This window comes from Python bivittatus, unplaced genomic scaffold (genome assembly GCF_059951505.1).
Source record: "Python bivittatus isolate LINGU-HERP-01145 unplaced genomic scaffold, Pbiv_v1 ctg000700_np1212, whole genome shotgun sequence".
Classification (NCBI taxonomy): domain Eukaryota; kingdom Metazoa; phylum Chordata; class Lepidosauria; order Squamata; family Pythonidae; genus Python; species Python bivittatus.
Genome location: NW_028277098.1, coordinates 43,541,394 through 43,564,190, shown reverse-complemented (window position 1 = coordinate 43,564,190; position 22,797 = coordinate 43,541,394). Strand labels below are relative to the sequence as shown.

The window sequence follows — 22,797 nt, the reverse complement described above, 5'->3', positions numbered from 1 at the left end:
TTACATTAGGATCAAACCAACCGTGAAAAATAGTGATAAACAGTATTTGCATTTTTAAAAAATCAAAGAAGCCATATTCTCTAAATCAGGGTTTTGCAGATTTTATTCCTGGGAGTTCCGTGAGACTAGGGGCAAAAAATAAAAAGTTCATTCAAATCTAGTCAATTTTCCATCATGAGAGCTTTGTCTTTTGATCAGAGGTTCTGGGAATTTAACAGGTTCATTAGCCAGAATAACTTTTGAAACTCTTGCTCTAGGTATTTTCTATACCCTATAGAATTGGCCTCATTTTTTAACAGGCTGTGGTGAAAGAAACACCTATCTCAGGCAAGTAGAAGCTGCTCCTGTTGTGAGATTATCTAGCATAGAAGGGCGTAGTTTCCCTATCTAGCCTGCTTTAAGAACTTTCAGAATTGTTCTGAGAGCAGAACCTGAGGTTTTGTAGGATAACATCCTTTAAGAATTGTAATATAGACTTTGCTCACTAAAGAAAGAAACACCTTAAATTGAATATTATAAAAAACTGGGCTACTGGCTCTTTTAATGACTTTATTGTAGAATGGTGATTATGTTTTTGTTCAAGTTTCTCATACTGAACAAAGAATTCATAGCAATATGTTGAAGGGCCTCCAATAGAGAAGGTACAATTTTCTCTCAACCTACAAATGAATATTAGTGGCTTAGACCTGTGCTTAATCTGAGAGGCAGAGACATCATAAAAAAAGTGAGAATCCAAAAAGAAGTAATGTAAAGCAATTCTAGTTGAAGTAATTACAGCAATTTAATTACATTAAGTTAATTAATGCCTGCAAGTTAAAATCAAAACAATTGACATGGTAGAAGTTATCATATATCCTAAGAGCTAATGCTTCATTAGTTATACTTGTCTTTTAAAAACAGTCCAGGAGATAATATTCAGCCTTTTGTAGTTGATTTTAGGAACCTTTTTTTTTTTTTTTTTAACAGTAAACAAATTTCCACTGTAACATGCATTAATGTATCAAATTTAATTTTAAAAGCAATAGCTTTCAATTGCCTTCTCTGGAACATAAAAATTGTTGGCTAGGGAAGAAATTTTGACAGAGCTATAGGAAAATCCATTTTCATAACATGAAATCATGTTTTCCAGTTATGTGTCCATTAAGTTCATGATAAATATTGCATAGATGAAGTCAAATAGTACAGGAAGATTTCAAGCCATATTCTTTTTAGTAAAGTTTTTGAAAAGTGGTACCATCAACTTGAGATGACAAACATGAAGGAGAACTTTCATGCAAAGAATGCTACCTAATTTTATAAGAGCTATTATGGAATGGAATGCAAAAGTGACACCCTAATATATAGAGGGATTTTATTAAGTTTATTTCTGACCCACAAATATTTCAGCAGAGGAAACAGGTATAAGGTTAAACAAAAACGTATTTTTAGTTGTGGAAAAAAAATATTTGAAATACTAAAAAGTCTGCAAGCTATGCTAAGGTCATTTAATTTATCCACAGCTAAGATAACTTAAAGTGCTTTTGACTACCAAAAAATTATTACACTTTTTGAAACAGATTCCAAATATATTTTCTGGCATATGTTCATAATACACAAATGTCAATGCATAGACAAATACTTATGACTTTTAGTAACCCAAGAAAATGTGGACAAGTGTAAATGCACTACAAACTCTTTGTACCCAATGGGATTTGCTTCACTGCTGAAAGAGGCTGAATTTCATTCCTTCTTTGATTTTGCAACTTTGTTTGAATCTGAAGACTTACCACCCTCCCCCAAAGCCTCTTCAAGTTTAAAAAAGCCACCAGAATTAACAGAAGTCTAAGAATTAGATTAATACATCTGTTTTTCCATTTTATATTGCTGATTGAGTTAAGTTAACTTTTGTAGGCAGAGGTCCTGCTTCCTGTTCATCAGCTTTACATTTTACTATCATGAGAGCAGAGGTTGGATATTGATTCAATTTTTGTTCATTCATATACTCCAAGTCTCCATAGATACTCAGCTTCTGGAAAAAACCAAAACAAAATGTATTTAAAATGGGCCATTTAATTGCAGTTTTCACAGCAGAACTATTATCTGTGGATGCACATGCGTGTCGGGAATATATGGAGGCCCTTGAAGTGGCCATCATAAGCCTCTGAGAGATCATGGTTCTTTCAGCGGTGGATTCAGAGGGGTATTTGATGAAGCACATCTCCTAACCTTTCTTACAGCCCAAATAGCTATTAAAATTGCATACTTATTTTATGACAGGAATAAACAATTTTGTTTATAAACAATTTTGGGTTATTTACAAACCCTAACAGGAGTTTTATTTGATCACATATCTCCATCAGATAGAACGTGAATGAAAGCCATAGTATAACATAAAGATAATGTAGTAAGTTACCTCAGATGGAACATACTGTTCGACAGCAGTAGTAACAGTTGCACAACAAATCCAAAGCAATACCAGTATAGAGAGGAGAAGAGTGGTTGTTAATATCCAACCAGAATTTCTAGAAGGCAAGAAAACAGAATATTCCTAAAGACCATTTGAGGTTTATTGAAATATATTTTCCATACATTATTCCCCTGTCTGAAAACAAATTTACTCCTACACAATTAAACCCAATAACCTGAATCTGGTTCCAGAAAGAGCATTAGTATATTTGAGAATTTAAGACTCTCCAATAGCCTCTGTTTTAAGTTAGGAATGGATAATACACAGCCCACATATAGCCAAACAACTAACTGGATTGTTAATTTTGTTAAAAAAAGTAGTAGAATCGATTTGACACACCTATTTTCCAACCCACCCAACTCCAAAGAATAAAAGTAGGGGAAGTAAAAAATTCAAAGTCCTGCCAGTAATGCCATTGTTTCCCTGCCTCACCTTTTGTTGGAAAAGAAAGAAAAAAAGTAATTGTGACCGCGAAAATACCATCCACTCAGATCTTATCCATCAATGGTCCAATCTGTCTCTATATGCACTATGCCTTTCCTCCTCATTGGGACTGAAACAATTCCAGAAATCTTTAGTTAAATCATAGATTTCTATTTCAACTGAAGTAGGAATGTTTGAGATAAGCTAGGATGTCAAATCATGTTTTGCTCCATAGCTAGTTCCCATCATTATCTAAAGTAAACCAACAAAATATTTTCTCATCAATATAATAGTCACTTTAACATCTCTCATATTCCATTTAACCAGCAATATTATATGCAAGTCAATAGCTTTACTTCAAATTAATATCACTTAGAGAACTATAGTATAGAATAGTTTGGGTTTGAAAGCAGTATTCAGTAATGAAAGAAGAATGTCAGTTGAGAAGGGAAGGGTGAAGCTTTATGGTGCAGCTTTCTACTTTTACAGAACAACTGGGTGCAGCATAAATAATCAGCTGCTAATTTGCTAAAAGTTTTGTCGAGAATCTTTCAATAGAAGACAGAACATGTCTGTGTTAATTAGTCAGCTACAACTAATAAAATGTAGGTAACTAAACACATTGCTCCTCTGTTACTCTGTATACCAAAAATACATACAGCGAAATACATCTGAAGAAACTCTCAGTTTCATCGTCATCAAAAGATCCTTTATGTGCATGTGGACCTCCTGATTGTAAGTCTACTGAAAAAAATCATAGTACAACTTAGTTGAGCTTTTAATCATAAAATAATAGATACACAAAGCAAATCTTTGCATTTTCAATCAGGAGTATTAAATTATTCTGGAATGATATATAAAATTAAACAAAAGAGAGAGTATCAAATACCAAAGAATACTAATAATTTATGCTATCTGAAACACTTTCATAGAGCATTTGCAGCTTGAAACAAATCCATCAATGTGACTGGCTAATATATACATGTATATATTATATACATACGTACACACATACACACCCTACAATACTGGAAGAAAACAGCAGCTAAACAGATGTACATATCTACATTTTTATGAACATGCTATGCCTTGCTGGGGTTCAGCCACTAGGACAACAGCAGTTCATTTTAAGAATATGTTTCAGCTGCTGTAATATAAACTGAAATTTAAAACTTGTTCTGAAGTCATACTGGTGACATTTAGAAAGGCATCTACATGTTTAACCAGTATGTCTACACTAAGGAATTCTTCTTGAGGAAGTGCAGACATCCTTGCATGAAATGCCTTTGTAAATTACCAGCACAACTCTGGAGAGGCAGAACTCATTCATGCTATACATATAGTGAATTTTCATTTTTTTGTAACTATTGAGCTTGTTATAATCATTATACTGAATTGAATCTTACCTGCTATTCAACTCTATATTTTCTTATCATCAGTACAAAAAATCAGTTAAAAAGTGACAAAAAATCTTTATTGTTAGGTCAAAAAACCCCCCCATCTTTTTCACAAATGCACAGAAACATCTTTTTTACAATCCATGATTGCTTCTGTTACACTCCCCAAAGTTCTTTCATGTAACTTACAAGATGTTTTGGCAAGTGATGCTTTCAAATCTTGGTTTTCCTCATCAGGACTTTGTACGTACTGAACATCTGGCTTTGACTGGAATTATAATAAAACCTTCAAATTAGAGTAAAGGATGTGTACAAACCTAAAATCATCATACACAGGAGTTAATAATACTAGTTTAAGCAGACACATACATTCTGCATTACAGTTTGTAAGCATTTTAAAGTACTAACCTAATGATCTTATGACTAGAATATTATCAGAAATAGGCAAAAGTTTAATTTACAACTGAATAATTAGAAGCACCTTTGCACAAATCCCTTTACATTCTGTGACACAACAAGTTAGCAGGTACCTGGAATATCAGTATTTTGCCATCATCAGCTTGAAGATAGAAAGTCCAAGTGGAGGTAATGAAGCTATGGGCAGTTTCCATCATATCACTCCAGAATGATTTTACAAGGGTAAGTGGGAAGAGCCGATGAATTTTTGGCATTAAGGACATGAGCTGCAAATAAAAAGTTGATTTTTTAAAAATTTGGCTCTTCACACTTGCATGTAAATCAGCTGCACAATAGGAGTACAAGCAGTGAACTTCTACTGCTTCTGATATAACAGTTAAGATTACTTACTTGTTCACGTCTCAGTTCAGCATACGGTAACTGATTCTGACATCCAAGATGACAAGCATATTGTTCATCAGACTGAGAGGTATATGCCTCAGTACACGCTGCAAAATAACATCAATTATCTCAGTTTTAAGGACTGCACATTCCATAGCAGCAATGAAGCACAGATGAACATAAAAATACTATTTAATACTATTATTTTTGGACTCTACATCTTGACACCCATATTAATCGAATGTGCCAGTGTTTAGAAAAGTAAGGCAAATTGAGATTGAAGCATTTTAAAATTCAAGATCTGAAAAAAAAAATCCAAAATAACTAAATGACAGAACTATTAAAAAGAGACAAGGGAAATAATTTGGTATAGCTTTCTGTAGGTCCTTGGTTTGTATACTGTAGATCCTTTCAGTTTTGAACTCTCTTGGGATGCAACTTAACATATACTGCAGTTCATAATTATAAAAGGAAACAGGCAACGTATGTAATCAGAAAAAGCATGTAAACAAACTACAGGGGAAAAATAGAGTCCTCCCCTAAATCAAGCATATCAGTTAAGGGTCTATTTCTATGCATGCTGATTTGGAAGGGAAAACTACTCAAGTCAGTAAGATTTACAGCTGAATAAAGCACCAAACTGTAATGCACAAGATTCAAGAACAGCCTTATCAAAACAGAAAGCAAGTAAAACATCACCGTGATTATGTCTTAAGCCTGATTAATCATTAGAGATTTTTTTTTATGAAAAGGAGATATGCAGATAGAAACACACAGCCTTTGAGCTAATTTTTGCCTCTCTGAACCTGTAATAAAACTCCTTTGAAAATTTGATATTCAGTAGCAGACTCTGGATTTTCTTGAAGTTAATCAATAAATATATTGCTGGGATAAGCTGGGAAGAGCTTGGTAGAGCTTTGGTAGTGCATCAGTTATTATAGGAGATGTTTTGCCTAGGGTGTGTGTTGCCTGTTTTGTTTGAAAATGGGGTAGCTATGTTTGTCTGTTAACTGGGATGGGTGTTTCTAAGTCTGATCAGGTTTCCTTCTGTGAGATAATACTTTGCTGTGGTTTGTGGGGCTAATCTTTTCTTTGGCCCTTAGGGCTCAAGTTCACACTTTGTCTTGTATTTAGTTTTCATGAAGTGTTTACCTGTTCTTTGTGACTAGGCAACTCCCTAAATCATTATGACATTCTCTTTGCAACTTATCAGGTTACCACAATGTTTTTACAGTTCTTTAAACACTGGGGAAAAAACTTTATTATAACTTGAAAAAGACTACTTTATATTACCAGAATCACATTCCATTTTGGTCCGATTCAAGTCAATTCCATCATCCACAAACTGACAAATTGAGAATAATCTGCAACCTCGTTGACATGCATAGAGCTCTTCTTCCTGGTAATTAAATGTCAAGTAAGTCACTATAACTATTTGAATAACCTTATTATAAAAAATTATCAGTATATAACATAAAATATAAAGAATATGCTGGGCAGTTTAACTTTTATAATATTTCAGTCTATGTTTTATTATGTCATTTTCAACAGAAAGCCCAGGTTTTGAGAATTCAGATTGAACAGATGATGGGTAGCAAGGACTGGCAAATGTTGGCTCTTGGATTAAACGGAGCCCCAAACCCTTTTTCATGGCCCTTGAGGCACAATGTCACAATTTCAATATTCTGCAGCAAACTACTTTATGACAATGTTATAATATTGCATTATCTTTAAAAGAGAAAATTTATTTGGTGTGTTAAACCTCTGATTGGCTTGATAAAAATTGCAAGTTCAATAAATAAATAAACACACTAAAAATTCATCCCCACTCCCACTTCATCTTTTGTAGTCCTTGGCTGGCCAAATTACAATAATTTAAGATGTGGTACTTGGCTATAAAAATAATAGCTCCCTCCCTCCTTTAACATGGTTGAAAATAGTAAAATTAGTTTTCAAAATAAAGTTATGTATGCCTTAAAAATCTTCACACCATGTGAAATGAATAACTGAAGAAAATCTATACAAAGAATTGATTCTGCATACTGCACATATAGAAGGTATCTTGCAAGAAGACATAACTTTCCTTTAACTACATTATTCATAAAATAACTTCTAGTTCTATTTTGGAAGAGTTATAACTAGTGGATCCATTCTCTAAAAGCAATTATGTGTGGACTGCAATCAATTATGTGCTCAATACTTTAAAAGCAATTATGGGGGATTAAGCACAGCATTGCTATGATGTGCTGCAATTATGAAATATGAACGCATTTTAAAATCAGGAATATATTTTCAAGCAGTACATCAACTAGTTTGAATTAAATTTACATTAGCTACAGAATCTTCTGAGGCCTGAAAGTGAATATAATCAGTTTTGAATTACTAAACTCAAACCTAATTTAGCCATGTGCAAATGTCTTAGCATGCACAGCAAAGGTTTATGATTCAGTCTGAAATTCTTTCCATCCCACACTGCAGGATTCCGTATATGACATGCTTTGACACACTGATTTATGAACAAAAATTACATACAAAATGTATAAATATTAAGATTGTTAGACAGGTGGCAATTTGACTCTGTTCCAGTTTCATATTCCCATCACTATTTAATATACACATAAAACTGCTAGAAAGGTAAATGGATAATAAGATGCCATGAATATGCAAATACCACTCAATACGATCCTTACCATCAGACACTAGGGAGGCAGCAGAGAACCTTATTCATTGCCTAATGATCACTGAAGGAATTAATATAAACTAGAAACTGGAAGTCATTCTGGGCAGATCAGTCTGGCCCCACCTATCCAACAAAAAAGGAACAATGCAGAGGAAGAAATTTACTCCTTCCTTTCTTACAAAACGAATAGGTTCAACTGACGGTCATCTGTTCCATGCCAACAAAGCAAAGGAGAAAAGTGTGTGTGTGTGGATTTCAGATGTAACCCAGTCTTTCCAAATATGGCACACTCCAGATGTGTTGGTCAACAACTCCTATTATCTGAGTTGGGATTAGGAAGCTCTACTCAACCATTGGGCAACAACTCCTATTTTCTGAGTTGGGATTAGGAAGCTCTACTCAACCGTTGATCTGGACAGCACCAGCACCTGGAATCATTGTCCAGAAAAGCAGGCCACACATTTCCTAAACGAATTAATAGACAACCAAAGCCCTGTTCCCCAGGTAACAGGCGAGGAGCCAGAAGGAGCCCCTCTCTGTCTTGCTCTGGGGAACAGGCTTGTACGGTATCATCAACCTGCTTCATTCACGAAATCTTAGCCTATTGTCTGCATGGCGTCCTTTTCCATTTGTAAACCTCTCCCTCGTAATTTGTATCGTCGTGTATGCATGTGTGTATGTATGTGGTGTGAGTGTGTGTGTGTGTGTGTGTGTATAGGAAAACAGTTGGCACCACGCCTCTCCACTCCTCCTTCCGGCAACCCCCGAATAACCAGCTCCCCGAGACTGGGAGGCGTCCCACAAGCCATCTGCCCGGCGGCTGATTTAGGGGCGAAGCCGCCGCCGCCTTTCCCTTTATTACCTTGGGGTAAGTATGGAGCGGGTAAGTGCTCTGGCACGTCCGCTGACACAAAACCGTACTTCCCAACGCCGGCTCAAAAGCCTCGGAAAGGGTATTCGGAGCGGGCTCCGGGTCAGCCCAAGCCACCTCAGAGCCAAGAGCGACCAGCAGGAGGAAAGACCCTAAACGGCTCCGCCGTGCCGCCGCCATCTTGTTGCCAACCCCCCTCAGCTGTTTGTTTTTGCTAACCCCCCTCTCGAGCGTCCCATTTCCGACTGACGCAATAGCGCCAGAGAGCTACTAATTGTAAAAATAGGTGGTTGACTTCCGGCTTTTGCCCACCACGATTTCTTTTCTTTTCTTTTCTTGCTCCCGAGATAAATGTGGGAATAAGAAAAAAATGGACTCTACACTGATTCTGAGCAGATAATCCTACATTTAAACAGTAAACAGAAAAGCATAAAAACAAAGAGAAAAGTTCATGTCCCTCCCAGCCCCTAATATATTCCAGTTATTTCATCAATAGGCATTGTCAGGAGCATCTTCCCTTATTTCAGAATTTCTCAACCTTGGCAACTTTAAGGTGTGTGGACTTCAACACTCAGAATTCTTCAGACAACATGCTGTGGCGGAGTTCTGAGAGTTGAAATCTTAAAGTTGCCAAAGTTGAGAAACCCTGCCCTATTGAATGGTAGAGGTATATGTATTTACAGGAAGCTTCACACATGTATATGACGGCGCGAAGGCCATCGGTTGTAGATTAATTCTCTGTCCAAGCACAATTATGCTGAACGCTTAGATTCCCCCTCTTTTTTTCCCCAGTGAACTGTTTCTCCTGTGGAACAACAACAACAACAATTCTACCGCCAGGCAGTTATGTCTCTGTGAAGGATGTGGTTAGTCTATTCTTTTTTATCTCTATGATCAATCTGGGAAGGGCAGGAAAGCGGATTGAAGTTGAAGTGTTGTTGGGAAATGTAGTTCCGGACGGGCGAGAAGCGGAAGGAGATGCAGTTCCGGGATTTAACAGACATCTTTGGCAAATAGCGCCGGCTTCGAGGTGAGACGTGGTTCACCTTCTGTTATTTTGCTTAAACAGAACTCTCAAGACAGAAATCTGCCAAGAACTGTGCTTCTCAACAAGTACAATGACGAAATTCAACAGGTTCACCTTTGTTCCCGATCTCGCTTGATAATCTTTTATTGTAATGGCACCCAATTCATGCACATAGTAACACATTTTAAGCCTGATATTTATATTATATTAGTTCTGAGCGCAGACGCCTATCCTACTTTTACATTATTTACAGACCTTGTACTTAGTTCAAATTGCAAGATCACTATTAACCTCAGATCATTTATGAAGACGGATACATCATCCTTCCTTTCCTCCGTTCCCACAGAACTATTGCTATAATCAATTATTTCTTCCTGTTTATGGACTAGGTCATGGATAAATTTGTTATACGAACACCCGGAACTAAAGGAGAACCAAGTAAGAGAGATCCTGGAAAAAAGATTTATAAACAAGCTACAATAGAATCTCTGAAGGTAAAGTATCAGATAGTTTCCTAATTATACTAATTTGATTGTAATATTTTAGTGTTATTCTTTGATTTCAAACAACATGGCAATATTTCTGAGGGGATAAACTCTAATGCTGGGACTGTTTTCTGAAATATGTAGTTAAAATCCAATAGGGCAATCAGTGCTCAGAAGGGGAAAAAATTAAAAAGGAAGCCTATTTTTTTTCACACTTGTAAGGGAAAATCATTAACTAAAATGTCACAAGGTTGACTGTTAACTTTTCTTGTACCCTGTAATTTCAGTATATGAACCAAATGAAATTTCAGTTGCATTGCTCCAAGGTTTCATTTGAGTTCTCAGAAATAACCACTTGAGTTTTTCTTCAGCCCAAGTAACCTTTGGAAAAACTAATGAATGAACTTTATCAAAGTTTTAAGAAACATTAACTGGATTATACGACATTTTGAAGGAGGTTTGGGGAAAATGGTGGTTTGGTGAGGCTGCAAAAATATATTGAGAAATGTAATGGCATCAGATGTTGCTTATACCATTAGAATGGAGCAAGCAAATCAAATGAGACAGCTTCCCCCGTGGTTCTTACTTTGGTTAGTAAGTCAGTGCATTTATTGTTTGGCTGCCTCCCATGAACTGCTGTTTTAAAAACTCTTACTAGCCAACAGTGCACAATAAGGTAAAATTATTCATTTGAAAAATTGAGATATCAGATCAAAATAAAACTAAATCAAACTAATTTAAAAATCAATGAAGGTCTTGAAAAAGTTGTAATTTCACATTATTGGGATAGCAATTTTAATTATATAGAACACTGTAACTATTTTAGAAACTATTTCCAATGAACACCAATTTTAGCAGTTTCTCTCATAAGACACAGCAATAATGTGGAAAAATTAGTTCTTTTAAATTATCTCCTCTATTTTAAGAGCAACCCTTACAAAAAAGCAAGTTTAAATCATCCTAGTTTATTCTACTTGTTTATTTTCAGCTCAGCTTTCTTTTTGGTCAGGTTTCCCCAGCATATTCCATTCAGGGCTGCTTCAAGAGAGACTTTTTAATTGTCTGTATGGCTAGTTTATTCTTCAGCAGTTAAATGATGTTGGGATTTCAAAGCACCCCTTTGCTGAGTTCTATTATCATAATAAATAATAGCAGTATCTCTGTAATGAGGGAGTAACATGTTATCAGTGTGAAGAAGTTTAATATGTTTGGACCAGGCAGGTCAGCTGGGGGATTGAAAATGGACAGAAAGCATATTTAGAGATAGAGACTATTGAAACAGAGACCTAAACAGAGGAAGAAAGGTGTAGATGATAATTACATTGGACTTTGTAGTTGAAAATAATTTATAAAAAATGTGGGAATAGGGAAGAGTTTAAGGATTAGCTATAAGAAGAGAAAAAAACTTTAGGAAGTCAGGAGAAAATAATATAATTTCATAAGGAAGAGAGCAGTGGAAAAATTATTTTGTAGTGGAATGATTCAGAAGAATATGTATGATGTGTCACAGTAGTGTGTACGTTTGAGGCGTGAGGAATATGAATGATGTGATACAGCAGTGGCTGAGTTTAGAGGTAAAAATGACACATAATAAATGTTGGAGGCCAAGAAAGAGAGAGCGAACAAGCACATGTTTAGTTTGGACAGTAGTGAAGAGCTGTGTAGTTGACAACATTATGAAGTGTTCTTGGATTTTTACGAGGAGTATCTGCTCAAAGCACTCTCTTCAGAATAGTAAGTGAATTGAAGATGGCAGCCTAATGAGTTGATTTTGCTTTCTAGATTTTGCTCACTTGCTTTACATCAGGGACTCGCTGTGAAACAAGTACTCATCTGTGCGGATTATCTGATTTTCTGTATTTGACTGCCCATCATCATCAGTAATTTATAGGTCAATACCAGCAGTGTTAGCTGACACAAAGCACAGGAAATGAGTTTGCAGTAAATGCGTGTGTCTCATTCTAGCTCCTAATGATGGGTTTCTTTCCTAGAGAGTTGTGGTGGTAGAAGATATAAAAAGATGGAAATCTGCACTAGAGCTTTCAGTTCAACCTAAGGAGAATCTAATTGAGGCCTTGATGGAGTTGAGGAAGAAAATACCCTCCAAGGAAATTTTACTTTCAACGAAAATAGGTAACAATTTTCTTTTATATTCTACCAGGGGAACCTGGTATCATGGCTTGTGGGAGTAAATTGGGACATTTCTTGTGTGTTCATTTATAAAACGCTAAGCATTTTAGATGACATATAAGAGCCACTAACCTAAGATCCAGCTCTCAGGGTCCTTTGAGAAGTTGCCCCCAAGATGTAGTTTGAAATGTTCAAAGGGAGAATATTAAACACATGGGGAGTAATCATATTGATTTAATTCATAGTTATTTGAATTCTATGTTTAATCAAGTTTAGTATTGGCCTGGTCCTGCCCATTCTTTGGAATACAACCCCAGGCTTTCTCCAAAGGATGAATATTGCCCTCAGTCCAAAAGAAGTTACACATCTAGACACACAAACATACACACTGAAACCACCAGGCATTCAGAACAATGCCTTCTTCATTTTCCCCTTCTGTGCTCAGTGAGCTTATTTTAATTGCTCCTTCTGACTGACATTCCCCAGATAGCTCTCAGTTTGTTTTAGATATCATGAAATGGACAATTACTAGGAAAGCAACTTCATGGATTTGGATTTTCTTTTTGGTTTCACCAAATGCCTTTCTGTTGCTAAATCTCCAGGTCATAATAGGTCTCAAAAGAAATAATTCTGGCTTGAGAATAGATGCCACAGCAACCAATTGCTCCTCAATGAGCAGGATTTCTAGATTGTAGTGGCAGCTGTAAAAAGTCGAGTAAAGGTGTTTTTCAGCTTTCTCCCAGTTTTGCAATGTTCCATCCAATGTTACTATGTACTCTATATCTTTAATTTACTCCAAGGTCATACAGTGAATAAGATGCGGAAGCATCCAGACCAGGATGTGGCCACTCTTGCAAAAGAGGTGTACACTAAATGGAGAAGCTTCATTAAAAACCAGTCAAACAGACCTTTAATTGAAGTTAGGTGTAATCCCAGAACAGAGGGCCTTAGACAGAATGCACGGAAGCTACTAGCAGAAGCTCTAGAAGTCAAGGTAATGTATATGTTTTTGTGACAAATCTCAAGGAAATAATTTTTTATTTACAGTACGACTATTGCTGTTCCATTATTTGTGGGTCTGCCTCTCTCCAGTTATTTCTGCCCGACTCACACGCTTTAACAGGATGGGCATGATCCAAGCACTTTCCCTGAAGCAGTGCCATCTGGTGGGACATAGGAGCCATGCCTTCCCTTATGTGGCATCTATCCTTTGGAATGATCTCTGCCCCTCCCCTGCCAAAATTTGGTTGGCCCTGACCCTATTAGCTTTGTTGGGCCAGGCTGATAGATGAGCTTATCTTTGGGAGGAGGAGTGTGTGTTCTTTAGAACCCTTTTTTTTATTCCTTTGTAATCCAGAAAAAATAATAACTCACAAAGTGGAATTTTTATTCTGCTACTCAGAAAGATCTCTCTTTAGCTGTAAATTAAATAAATCCAACAGTGGTTAAGAAGTTAGGCTCTTGTGAACTTTATATCCATATAGGCTGTATTACAGCTGTGAGCTTGATTGAAATCCCTCAACTCCCAGCTGCTCAACTTATGAGCTGACTGCAAAAAACTCAGTTCCTGCAGTCTACTCAAGATGAGCAGCTGTCTGAAGTGCAAGTGGGTGATCTCACAATCTCTCCTTTTTCTGGAGAGACTGTGCTGGCCAGAATTCGCTTTCTGGCCGCCAATCTCCACTGCAATGCTGTCCCTGATCCTTCAGGGACATCTAGTTCACCATGAATCCTCGCTAGAAGCCCTGAGAGTGGGAGGAGGAGTGTGTGTTGATGGGCCCCACTATTGTGGAGTTCTTGCACTGATGATGTTACCTAGTTGGGTAATGAAACATCTGCCAGCAAACAACCAAGCTTAGAGAGCACCAAGAACTCCACAGTTCAACCCTGAGCTACAGTACATCTGTTCTCTTCTATTATAAGCTATGTTGAGTTTTTGTTTTTGTTGATATTGTTGGTTATAGATTGTAATTTGGGTTTTTCATCTGGTTTTATTGATGTACACCATCCAGGGTCACGATCATGTAAGTTGAGCAGCCATATAAATCTTCTAAATATATAATCAGTTGAAGTTAGATGTCAGGCATTCAGATGCAAGTATTAATGATCTTGAAGACAATTGCTACTTTATTTGACCTTACTTTACCTAATTTGATCTTAGCTTTATAGTTTGCAAGGAGCATATGACAAATCCAACACTGGCTTAGTTTTGGCTTCCTCATATTTCAGCTAATTCTTTACCTCTAAAAAAACCACAATCAGTTTGTTCATTCTTCCCCTTATTCTGAACTGCATTTTTAAGAAAGTGACATCAGCTTTCAGATAGTCTCAGCTAATCCTGAAAGACTCAATCTGACTTCATCCATTTAGACAGGGAGGGAAGGAAGGTGGCAGTAAACACTCTACATAAATAAATTACAAGTTGATATCCAAAAGTTACTCATCGTTGCTTGACAATATGAGCCTTTTTTCCCAGAAGGTACTTATGCTGCAGTCATGATAGAAAACTATATTTGTTGAATTTGGTTGCTGGTCATTACTATGATATAACATGACTCACTCTGGTGCATTTTGTCCTGATAGCAGAGAATAAGAAAAGAGGAAAAAATAGAGAAGATAAATGTATACATTTCAGATACTGGAGGATGAAGCCGGATTAGGGAGGAGACCAATCTGTATGAGTGAAAAAAACAGTTATAGTATATTGTTGGGGGAACATTGAGGGAAATGACATTCTCTGTAATTTTTTCTTATCCCTACGTACCTACCAGTAACATCCAGCCAAGTATCTGTATTATTTTTTTTTTAGTGAGGCAGATCCATAGGTATTCCTGTGGAGTAGCTGCAATCATAATTTCTTCATTTAAAATGTTTTGTACTTTTGCTTTACACACAACTCCCAGAGTGGCCCAGAAGGATCATAAAAACAATATCAACTACAATAAATTGAAATATAAAATCAGCTGAAACAACAAAAGTATGACAGACGCCTAAAACCAGAAGAAGCAATAACATATTATTTTAAAACCTAGTTCAATTATGTGCTAGAAGGCCGTAAGAAATAAACATCATTTTGGGCCTGCTCCTGGAAGGATATCAGAATTAACTTCTTATAGAGGCTTTACAACAGAAAGGGCCTTTTATTGGGCTACCTTGGCCACATTTCAGAAAGCAGCACAAGTATCAGTAATCTTAGATTGATATAAAGTTTGGGATTGACTTTATGTGTTGTGCTTAGCCATAATGTGATTTGTTTTCGATTGGCACGCTGTGCAAATATACATATTGTGCTTTGTAAACCATGGTTTATAGCTTAACATGTTATATAATCTCAACTGACTATGATCAGTTCAGTGAAATATAATTAAACTATTACCTAGCATTACGTAGTCATTTAAGAAATCATTTGAAAGAAAAGAAGTATGGAAATGTGTAGTTATTCTTAGTATTACTTGGTGTGCAATCTATATAGCGGGCTCCTCTCCAGATGTTCTATATTTCAGGCAAACTTTATATCTGTAATTAAATGTTTGTAAATCAGAGTTTATTGTGAGACCCTACAGAGCGGGTCAATAGTGTACAAAGTGGTGGTAAATATCAGATCCCTGTGGTATCCTTACGTAATGAACACAACAAGAATTCTCTCTGAGCTTTAATGACCGGCTTGCCTGCTCTATTAAACTCCATAATAATTATCCTTTTAAATGAATTCATTCATTATCCTTTAAATGGCATGTCAAGGCACTCAAAGATTACAAAGCAAAATTTAGAGGCAGGGCTTTCATTCCTTATCAACTTTGGTCTGACAATGATGCCCTCTTGTTTTATTAAGGAGACAGTAGCTGGTCCTGGAGCTAAAGTGTCAAACTTACGTTAGTAGACCAAATCCTGATTTGGAATCATCAGTTGTGGCCCACAGTTTTTCAGACAAATGCATAATATTGCAGTAGTTCTAGCCATGTGTAACTGGGGAACTAGTTCCTCTGTGTTGTACACCTTTTATATCTGAAAAAGTGAGCGCACAAATTAAGTGGCAGTGATTACAACAAACATCTACATTTCGCCTTTACCCTGAGTTTTCTGTTTCTGTTCCTGTCACATCTGATAGTTTCTTCCACTGTTTCTCACACTTCTCTCACTGGATATGGCCAGATATTAAAGAATGCATACTGAAGGTCTCTTTTTTTTTTTAGTATCTGCAGATGCAGTTATGTACAGAAACAGTGGGCACAAAGCAGCAGTCCAGCAGCCCAAGCACTAAGCAATCAGTGAGGAGAACCTACTAAGCCATAAATCCTGTTTTTTAAAATCACAATGATTTGCACATCACGCTAAACCAAAGTTAAAGAAGCCACATTACGGCTTACTGCAGAGTATTTGTTTATTTATTATTTTATGAACAAGATTTATAAGGCCACCCAACTCAAACAGTGTGACTCTGGGCAGTGTACAGCATACAAAACAATTTAAAAACCCTCCCAAACCATATAACATTAAACAACCAAAAGGGGACTCTCACTCAACTGGCCCCAAATGCCTGGGTGAAGAGCCAGGTCTTAATGGCTTTCCTAAAAGTGAGCAGAGCTGGGGCCTGTCATATGATGGAGTGGAGGGTGGAGATTGTTTCAAAGAACAGGGGCAACCACAGAAAAGGCACAGTTCCAGGGTCCAATAAGATAACAAGATTTAAAAGAAGGAACCTGGAGCATGCACTCCCTGTGGGAGTGTGTGGGGCAGGCAGATGTTCTTGGGAGAAGGTGGTCCCTCAAGTAATCTGGTCCTATGCCATGTAGGGCTTTTAAGGTGATAACCAGCACCTTGAATTGTACCCAGAAGCCTATTGGAAGCCAGTGCAGCTCATGGAGTAGCAGTGTTACATGGGCATAATGAGATCTGCCCATAACGACCTGTGCCACTGCACTCGGGACCCACCGACGCGTCCAGATGGTCTTCGATGGCAGCCTCCTGTAGAGTAAGAACCCAGCAATTCTGCCACTCCTGATTTTGTGTAAGCTGTTTATATCTGCCTAACTGAAAAACAGTGTCTCTGTTTTTAATGTTATCTGCTAACCAGTCACAGTTATTGTTGTTTGATTTTTTTCACTTTTAATTTGGTTTTATAATTGTAATATTGTTTCTGTTTGAACAAAAGATAGCTTTTGTTTGATAGCTTTTACTGAAGAACCAGAAAGAAATTTACTAAAATAAACACATAACCAGACTTTTATTGCAGGATATGATGGGAAACATGTTTATTCTCAGATGGATAGTCAGCATCTTGACTTATCTCCCTAGCCTTGTAAAGTAATTTGTACTGTACAAGATCAGTCTTCTCTGGTACTGCACACATCTTTGGTGTCTTGTCTTTATTATGAATATGCACAAAATTAGCTATAGTTTAAAGAATAGGCATCTAATAAACCAGGAAGGGGAAGATATTAAAAATGACTAGAATAAGAAATGTTAAAAAGCTTATTAGATACAATTTTAATTAAATACGTATGCATGCATGTACTGTACATTTGTAATAATTTAGATGGAATGCATGATGCAGTTTACTTTATGCAAGCCAGTTTTATATTTCCAGGTATAAATGAGATGAAGATTCTTTTGTAATTTCCTATACATTTAATCCTGGCATTGCTGTACTGGAAAAAGGATACATCTGTCTATCTCCCTGCAAGCTGCTGTTGAGCATGGGAACATGCTGAAACTTGCATAAGTAAAATATGATGGGCTATGGTAGTCAGAGCTCAAACTCAGGTATATGTTCTTCAGGCTGGGTCCCAGCAATATTAGAGTAAGTCATATCTGCTCAACTCTAGTCAACATCCACTTCTAAACCAAACTTAAGAATTGGTATTAAATACACCTTATTATTTGAATTTTCCCACAAGAAGCATTGCTAAGAACACAGAGAAGCATTGTCTGTGTTTTCATGAATCACCTGAGCAGAGCAGTTAGAAAAAGCAGTGATAGAAGTGACAGTGATCTTAAAACTGACCCAGAATTACAAGATATTCTAAATAATTGGAATAGTGAGTTTGGGACTATGCATTTTAAACCCACAGTCCTGCAAAGGCAGTATGACCAGTAATTCTCTTCAGTAGGAATAAGTTCTTCAATGTAAATGGAAAGTAACAGCATCATTCTGGTATAAGATGCAGTTGAGTGGGAAGTGGTCATGCCCACAGTAGAAGTAAAGTACGTAGGATAAATGGTTACAGGTGAACATTCTGCAGTCTCCTTAGTTCTGTGACACCAATGATCAAAATGAAATAAACCTCTTTTTCTGTAGGCAGTAGCTGCTTTTATTTTATTTTGATATTGCTTATTTAGATGTCTTTATATATATACAGTGGTACCTCGGGTCATGAACTTAATTCATTCCGCGACTCTGATCGCAACCCGAATCAAATTTTCCCATAAGGTTCAATGTAAATACGGTTAATCCGTTCTGAACCATATGTTGTTGTTTTTTTAAACCAGAAAAATATGACACAAAGCACAGTACAGTACAGTATGAAGAGAGAGAACACTAACCTTGCTTGAGGCGTGGAGGACAGGAAGGCGGGTGGGGAGGTGGCTATTGTTTGGTGGGAGAGTCCTCTCCCTACAGGAAGCCATGACCACGTGTGTCAGCAGGGAAAATGGCCGCGGATCCTGTTTGTCACCTGATGCGGAGTTCGCAAACGGAAGCAAAATTTTGTGAATGGTGCTGTTCGTGACCCAAATTGGTCGTGAACAGAAGCGTTTGTGACCCGAGGTACCACTGTGTGTGTGTGTGTGTATATATATATATAGAGAGAGAGAGAGAGAGAGAGAGAGAGAGAGAGAGAGAGTGCTTGGAACATGCTGAAGCTGGACTTCATAATTAATACTTCAACAGATCCTTTTCTGTGTTCTTAATTATGGCTCCTGACACTTGCACACAGAGTCTCAATTTTCCTTTACAGCCTTGCCAATCAGTCTTGGGAAGTATTCAGAGAACCTAGGATTTGGTTCTGGAGTAGTCTGAAACACTATCAGGAATCAGTGTTATTGGAGACGGTACTCCTCCATTTATAATTGCTCTTGAGCTTGATACCCCAGGCTGGCTGCAGATTAGTTTCCTGTTGGGTTGACCAAAAAAAGGAACTGACCACACAGCCTTGTTCTTTAATTGCTGCAGTGAAATGAAATTGCTCTTCCTGTTTTACTTGTGATGTGAAGTGAATTTCCTTGAGTTTGAGCTGATTAAGAAACCATCTCAGTTTCAAATGCTTCGTCTCCTTATTAAATATAAGGATCTCATTTCTTACTTTCTGTTTTCAGATTGGTCACCTGCTGGCAGAAAATATTGAGCAAGAAGCTTTTTATCTCTCTTCCCATCTCGTTAACACGTCCTACCGCAAGACCGTGCGAGCGCTCGTGTTCTCTTTAAAGCACAATCCTGAAACTCGTGCACAAGTGCAAAGTGGGGTTTTGCCAGTTAGGATGTTTGTACAAAGCCACAAAAAGTGATTCATATACCTCCTGCAGATTTGGAGGGTGTACAATGGCATAAGTATTCCAAAACATGGGACTTTTTTTTTTGGTGGACTAAGAAGGTTAAGCATGTTTTGGATCAAGAGGTACTGAGGAAACAAATATTTAAGAAAGTTTGTCGCTCACCCAGTCATCTTTTAAAGCAAATGGTGGTGTTCAGGATTGGGCAAGGGCTTTCTTCTATCTTATAACAACCTAGAAAGAAGTCTATTTTAGGCAGTAAAGTCTGCAATCTTTGTAGTATGCCAGAAACTTATAAGAACTGAAATAAAATGTGCAAAATGGAAAATGACTAAATAACCAGAAACCAGGATATCTGCTGCCCTCCACAGTTGAGTCAGTCTCTAACAAGGTACTCCAATATATGGGGGCTGCCACCAAGAAAGTACAGTGGTACCTCGGGTTACGAACGCCTCTGTTAACGAACTTTTCGGGTTACGACCAGCTCTGGCTGCAAAAATTTACCTTGGTTTGCGAACTCCGCCTCGGGATACGAGCAGGATACGCGGCCATTTTCCCTCCCGTGACACGGTCCGTGGCCATTTTTCCACCCCTGACACGTGGTCTGCGGCCATTTTCCGCCCCTGACACGTTCGCGGCCATTTTTCCGCCCCTGACACGTGGTCTGCGGCCATTTTTCCGCCCAACACGTGGTCCGTGGCCATTTTTCCACCCCTGACACGTGGTCCATGGCCATTTTCCGCCCCTGACACGTCGTCATAGGGAGGGGGACTCTCCCTCCAAGCAATAGCTACCTCCCTGTCCTCCACGCCAGAACGGATTAACGGTAATTACATTGAACCTTATGGGGAAATTTCCTTCAGGTTGCGACCAATTCGGGTTGCGGCCAGAGTCATGGAACGAATTAAGTTCGTAAACCGAGGTTCCACTGTACATGTATCTCTGGGCTCCCTCTCTTTTAATCTCATCTGGGGCAGGGGGAATCCTGAGTAACCCCTCTTGGGAGGTTGGCAGCTTCTGGTCAGAAGAGACAATCCTGCAAGTACAAAGGCATCAAATCATGTAGGGCTCCAAAAGTGAAAATCAGCATCTTGAATTGGACCCAGAAGCCTATTGGTAACCAGTGCATCAACCTCAACATAGGTGTCACCCTGCTGATCCTGTTTCCTCTCTGCATTCTGCACCTAAGTGCAGCTTCCAGATTATCTTCAAGGACAGTAGTCTAAGCGAATGTGATTGCACTGTTGCAAGTTCTTTTAGCTTTCAGACGATTCCATCCCTTGGTAGCCTAGTGGAAATAATCCCATCGCTTCTCTAGGCTGCTTTTTTTTTTAACCTTGCTAAGTAGATTAGCCTATGGAACAACTTCATATCAAACTACACGCTAAGATCAAGAGAAAGAAAGTCCCATGATAACCTAGCCTGTCACCAGTCTGCTATGGAATGTCTCATTGCAAGTCTGTTAATTTTACAGAGATGTGATTAAATCATTGATTCTCTTAAACCTTTGATGCAGAACACACAATTGGAGTACAAGTATCTTTGTTACTTGTGGTGATATGATATGCTGTTTGATGGTAGAGTTTACCTAGCTAGACAATGACTGTGGTGTTACTGAGAGCTTCTTTTTCCATGCTGCTACTCCCTTTTTTGCCTCAACATCCCTTCCTGCTTCTTGGATAAAATAGGATTCTTGTATTGCCCTAAAGGAGTTGTTATCTGTTAGCAATTATAAAGCCAAAAGTGGACAGCACACCAATCTATACACACAAATATTATTTCAGCCTAACCACATGCTCAATGGAATTGATCCACTTGGGATCAATGGGATGTCCTGCAATGCTAGGCACACTTATCTGGGAGAAGATTTACTTCTGAATAGGCATGTATACAATTGCACTTCTTCTCTGTAAACTTTGTAAACCAGCATAAGTATTAGTCACATTCATGCTTGTACACTTATGTTCACAAATACATGACATTATCTTTTAGCTCCATAAAAATAGCTGCTCTGTGAGTACAGGGTTTGTGTGATTGCAACAGAGGAACATGTATTGTTTAGTAATGGTGTATTAAAAGTCTATTGTCAAATTAATATTGTCAAATTTACATTACATTAAACATCAGCAACATGAGAGAGCTACATTTTCCCAAAATTCTTTTAAAAAACTGCACCTTTTGCTTCCAAATTAATAATAAAGGAAAGATCACTAACACAGTTGTCCTTCACAAACATGAATGGAGAGCAAGCATTTCAACTAACATGTTACTAAAAATAGTTTTATTTTCATTTTATTATCAGATAATATAATTAATATCAAAACATTTACAGCATTTGTCCAGTCTAGAATATATCTAAAATCACAATTTTTATTTATTATTATACTGCCAACTACCAGCATCCCATGGGCAGCTTGCAGTAGAAATTTAAAAATCTGGGGGGGAAATACTAAAATAACAATTTAAACTAAATGCATCAACTTTTTTTTAAAAAAGGGTGTGTCTAAGACTTTCCAAATACAGGTAGTCCCTGGGTTAAGAACATCTGGGTTATGGACAACCCATAGATAAGAACCTATTGTAGCAAAATTTGAATTAAATACACAATGATTTGAGTTAAATACCCAATGGTTTGAGTTCATTACACAACACTACTTACACAGTATTATACAATAATACTGTTCTGGCTTATGTACAAATTCAAGTTAAGGACAGATCTTGGGAACAGAACTCATTCTTAAACTGGGGACTACCTGTACTAACAAGATGGTCAGTTCTTTCAATTTGAGAAGACCAGCAATCCAGAAAGCAGTTGCAGGTGATCATTCCCAAAGTAGGTGTCATACTTTTAAGATTCCAGCAGGTGTTTGGGTCCTCATTGTGTTCTTTGGGCTGGCCTGGGTGAAGCCCTAAAGGGATGATTCGATTTAATCAAACCTCCAATGAAGTGGTCCGTTGATGCAGCTCTACAAAACAAATCAGGACTTTTAAAATGTGGCTGCGCCTCACTCAGCTAGATGACAATGACTTCTGAACATCTGAGCTCTGTCAT

The 22,797-nt window shown here is 37.5% G+C and overlaps 2 protein-coding genes across 4 annotated transcripts; one reads left to right on the top strand and one right to left on the bottom strand.

Annotated features, from left to right (window-relative positions):
* Window positions 1-933: 933 nt before the first annotated feature.
* Window positions 934-8,837, bottom strand: TMEM59 (transmembrane protein 59). Of its 2 annotated transcripts, none has more exons than XM_007432707.4 (8): window positions 8,607-8,837; window positions 6,358-6,463; window positions 5,074-5,171; window positions 4,797-4,949; window positions 4,456-4,534; window positions 3,529-3,613; window positions 2,393-2,501; window positions 934-2,008 (listed from the first exon to the last, which is right to left on the bottom strand). In XM_007432707.4, the coding sequence occupies exons 1-8, from the start codon at window positions 8,793-8,795 to the stop codon at window positions 1,856-1,858; spliced, it is 972 nt and encodes a 323-aa protein (XP_007432769.1). In that variant the 5' UTR covers window positions 8,796-8,837; the 3' UTR covers window positions 934-1,855. The 2 variants fall into 2 exon arrangements, with proteins under 2 accessions (XP_007432769.1, XP_007432770.1); XM_007432708.4 differs by having other exon boundaries at window positions 3,529-3,610.
* A 678-nt stretch (window positions 8,838-9,515) lies between these two features.
* TCEANC2 (transcription elongation factor A N-terminal and central domain containing 2) lies at window positions 9,516-19,832 on the top strand. 2 transcript variants are annotated; one of them, XR_015798398.1, is made up of 6 exons: window positions 9,516-9,645; window positions 10,032-10,136; window positions 12,119-12,260; window positions 13,058-13,251; window positions 16,451-17,265; window positions 19,572-19,707. XR_015798398.1 is itself a non-coding variant. In XM_007432706.4 (5 exons), the coding sequence occupies exons 2-5, from the start codon at window positions 10,035-10,037 to the stop codon at window positions 19,758-19,760; spliced, it is 627 nt and encodes a 208-aa protein (XP_007432768.1). In that variant the 5' UTR covers window positions 9,518-9,645; window positions 10,032-10,034; the 3' UTR covers window positions 19,761-19,832. The 2 variants fall into 2 exon arrangements, 1 of the variants encoding a protein (XP_007432768.1); XM_007432706.4 differs by lacking the exon at window positions 16,451-17,265 and having other exon boundaries at window positions 9,518-9,645; window positions 19,572-19,832.
* The last annotated feature ends 2,965 nt before the right edge of the window (window positions 19,833-22,797 follow it).

What these genes read in the sequence shown, in the direction of transcription:
- TMEM59 (XM_007432707.4), bottom strand. Translation starts at nt 8,795, where the DNA reads ATGGCGGCGGCACGGCGGAGCCGTTTAGGGTCTTTCCTCCTGCTGGTC. An exon ending in CGCTCCATACTTACCCCAAG is followed by an intron (nt 6,464 to 8,606) that starts GTAATAAAGGGA and finishes TTTAATTACCAG; the next exon opens with GAAGAAGAGCTCTATGCATG. An exon ending in GCAAAATACTGATATTCCAG is followed by an intron (nt 4,535 to 4,796) that starts GTACCTGCTAAC and finishes TTATAATTCCAG; the next exon opens with TCAAAGCCAGATGTTCAGTA.
- TCEANC2 (XM_007432706.4), top strand. Translation starts at nt 10,035, where the DNA reads ATGGATAAATTTGTTATACGAACACCCGGAACTAAAGGAGAACCAAGT. An exon ending in CTACAATAGAATCTCTGAAG is followed by an intron (nt 10,137 to 12,118) that starts GTAAAGTATCAG and finishes TTTCTTTCCTAG; the next exon opens with AGAGTTGTGGTGGTAGAAGA. An exon ending in TTTACTTTCAACGAAAATAG is followed by an intron (nt 12,261 to 13,057) that starts GTAACAATTTTC and finishes ATTTACTCCAAG; the next exon opens with GTCATACAGTGAATAAGATG.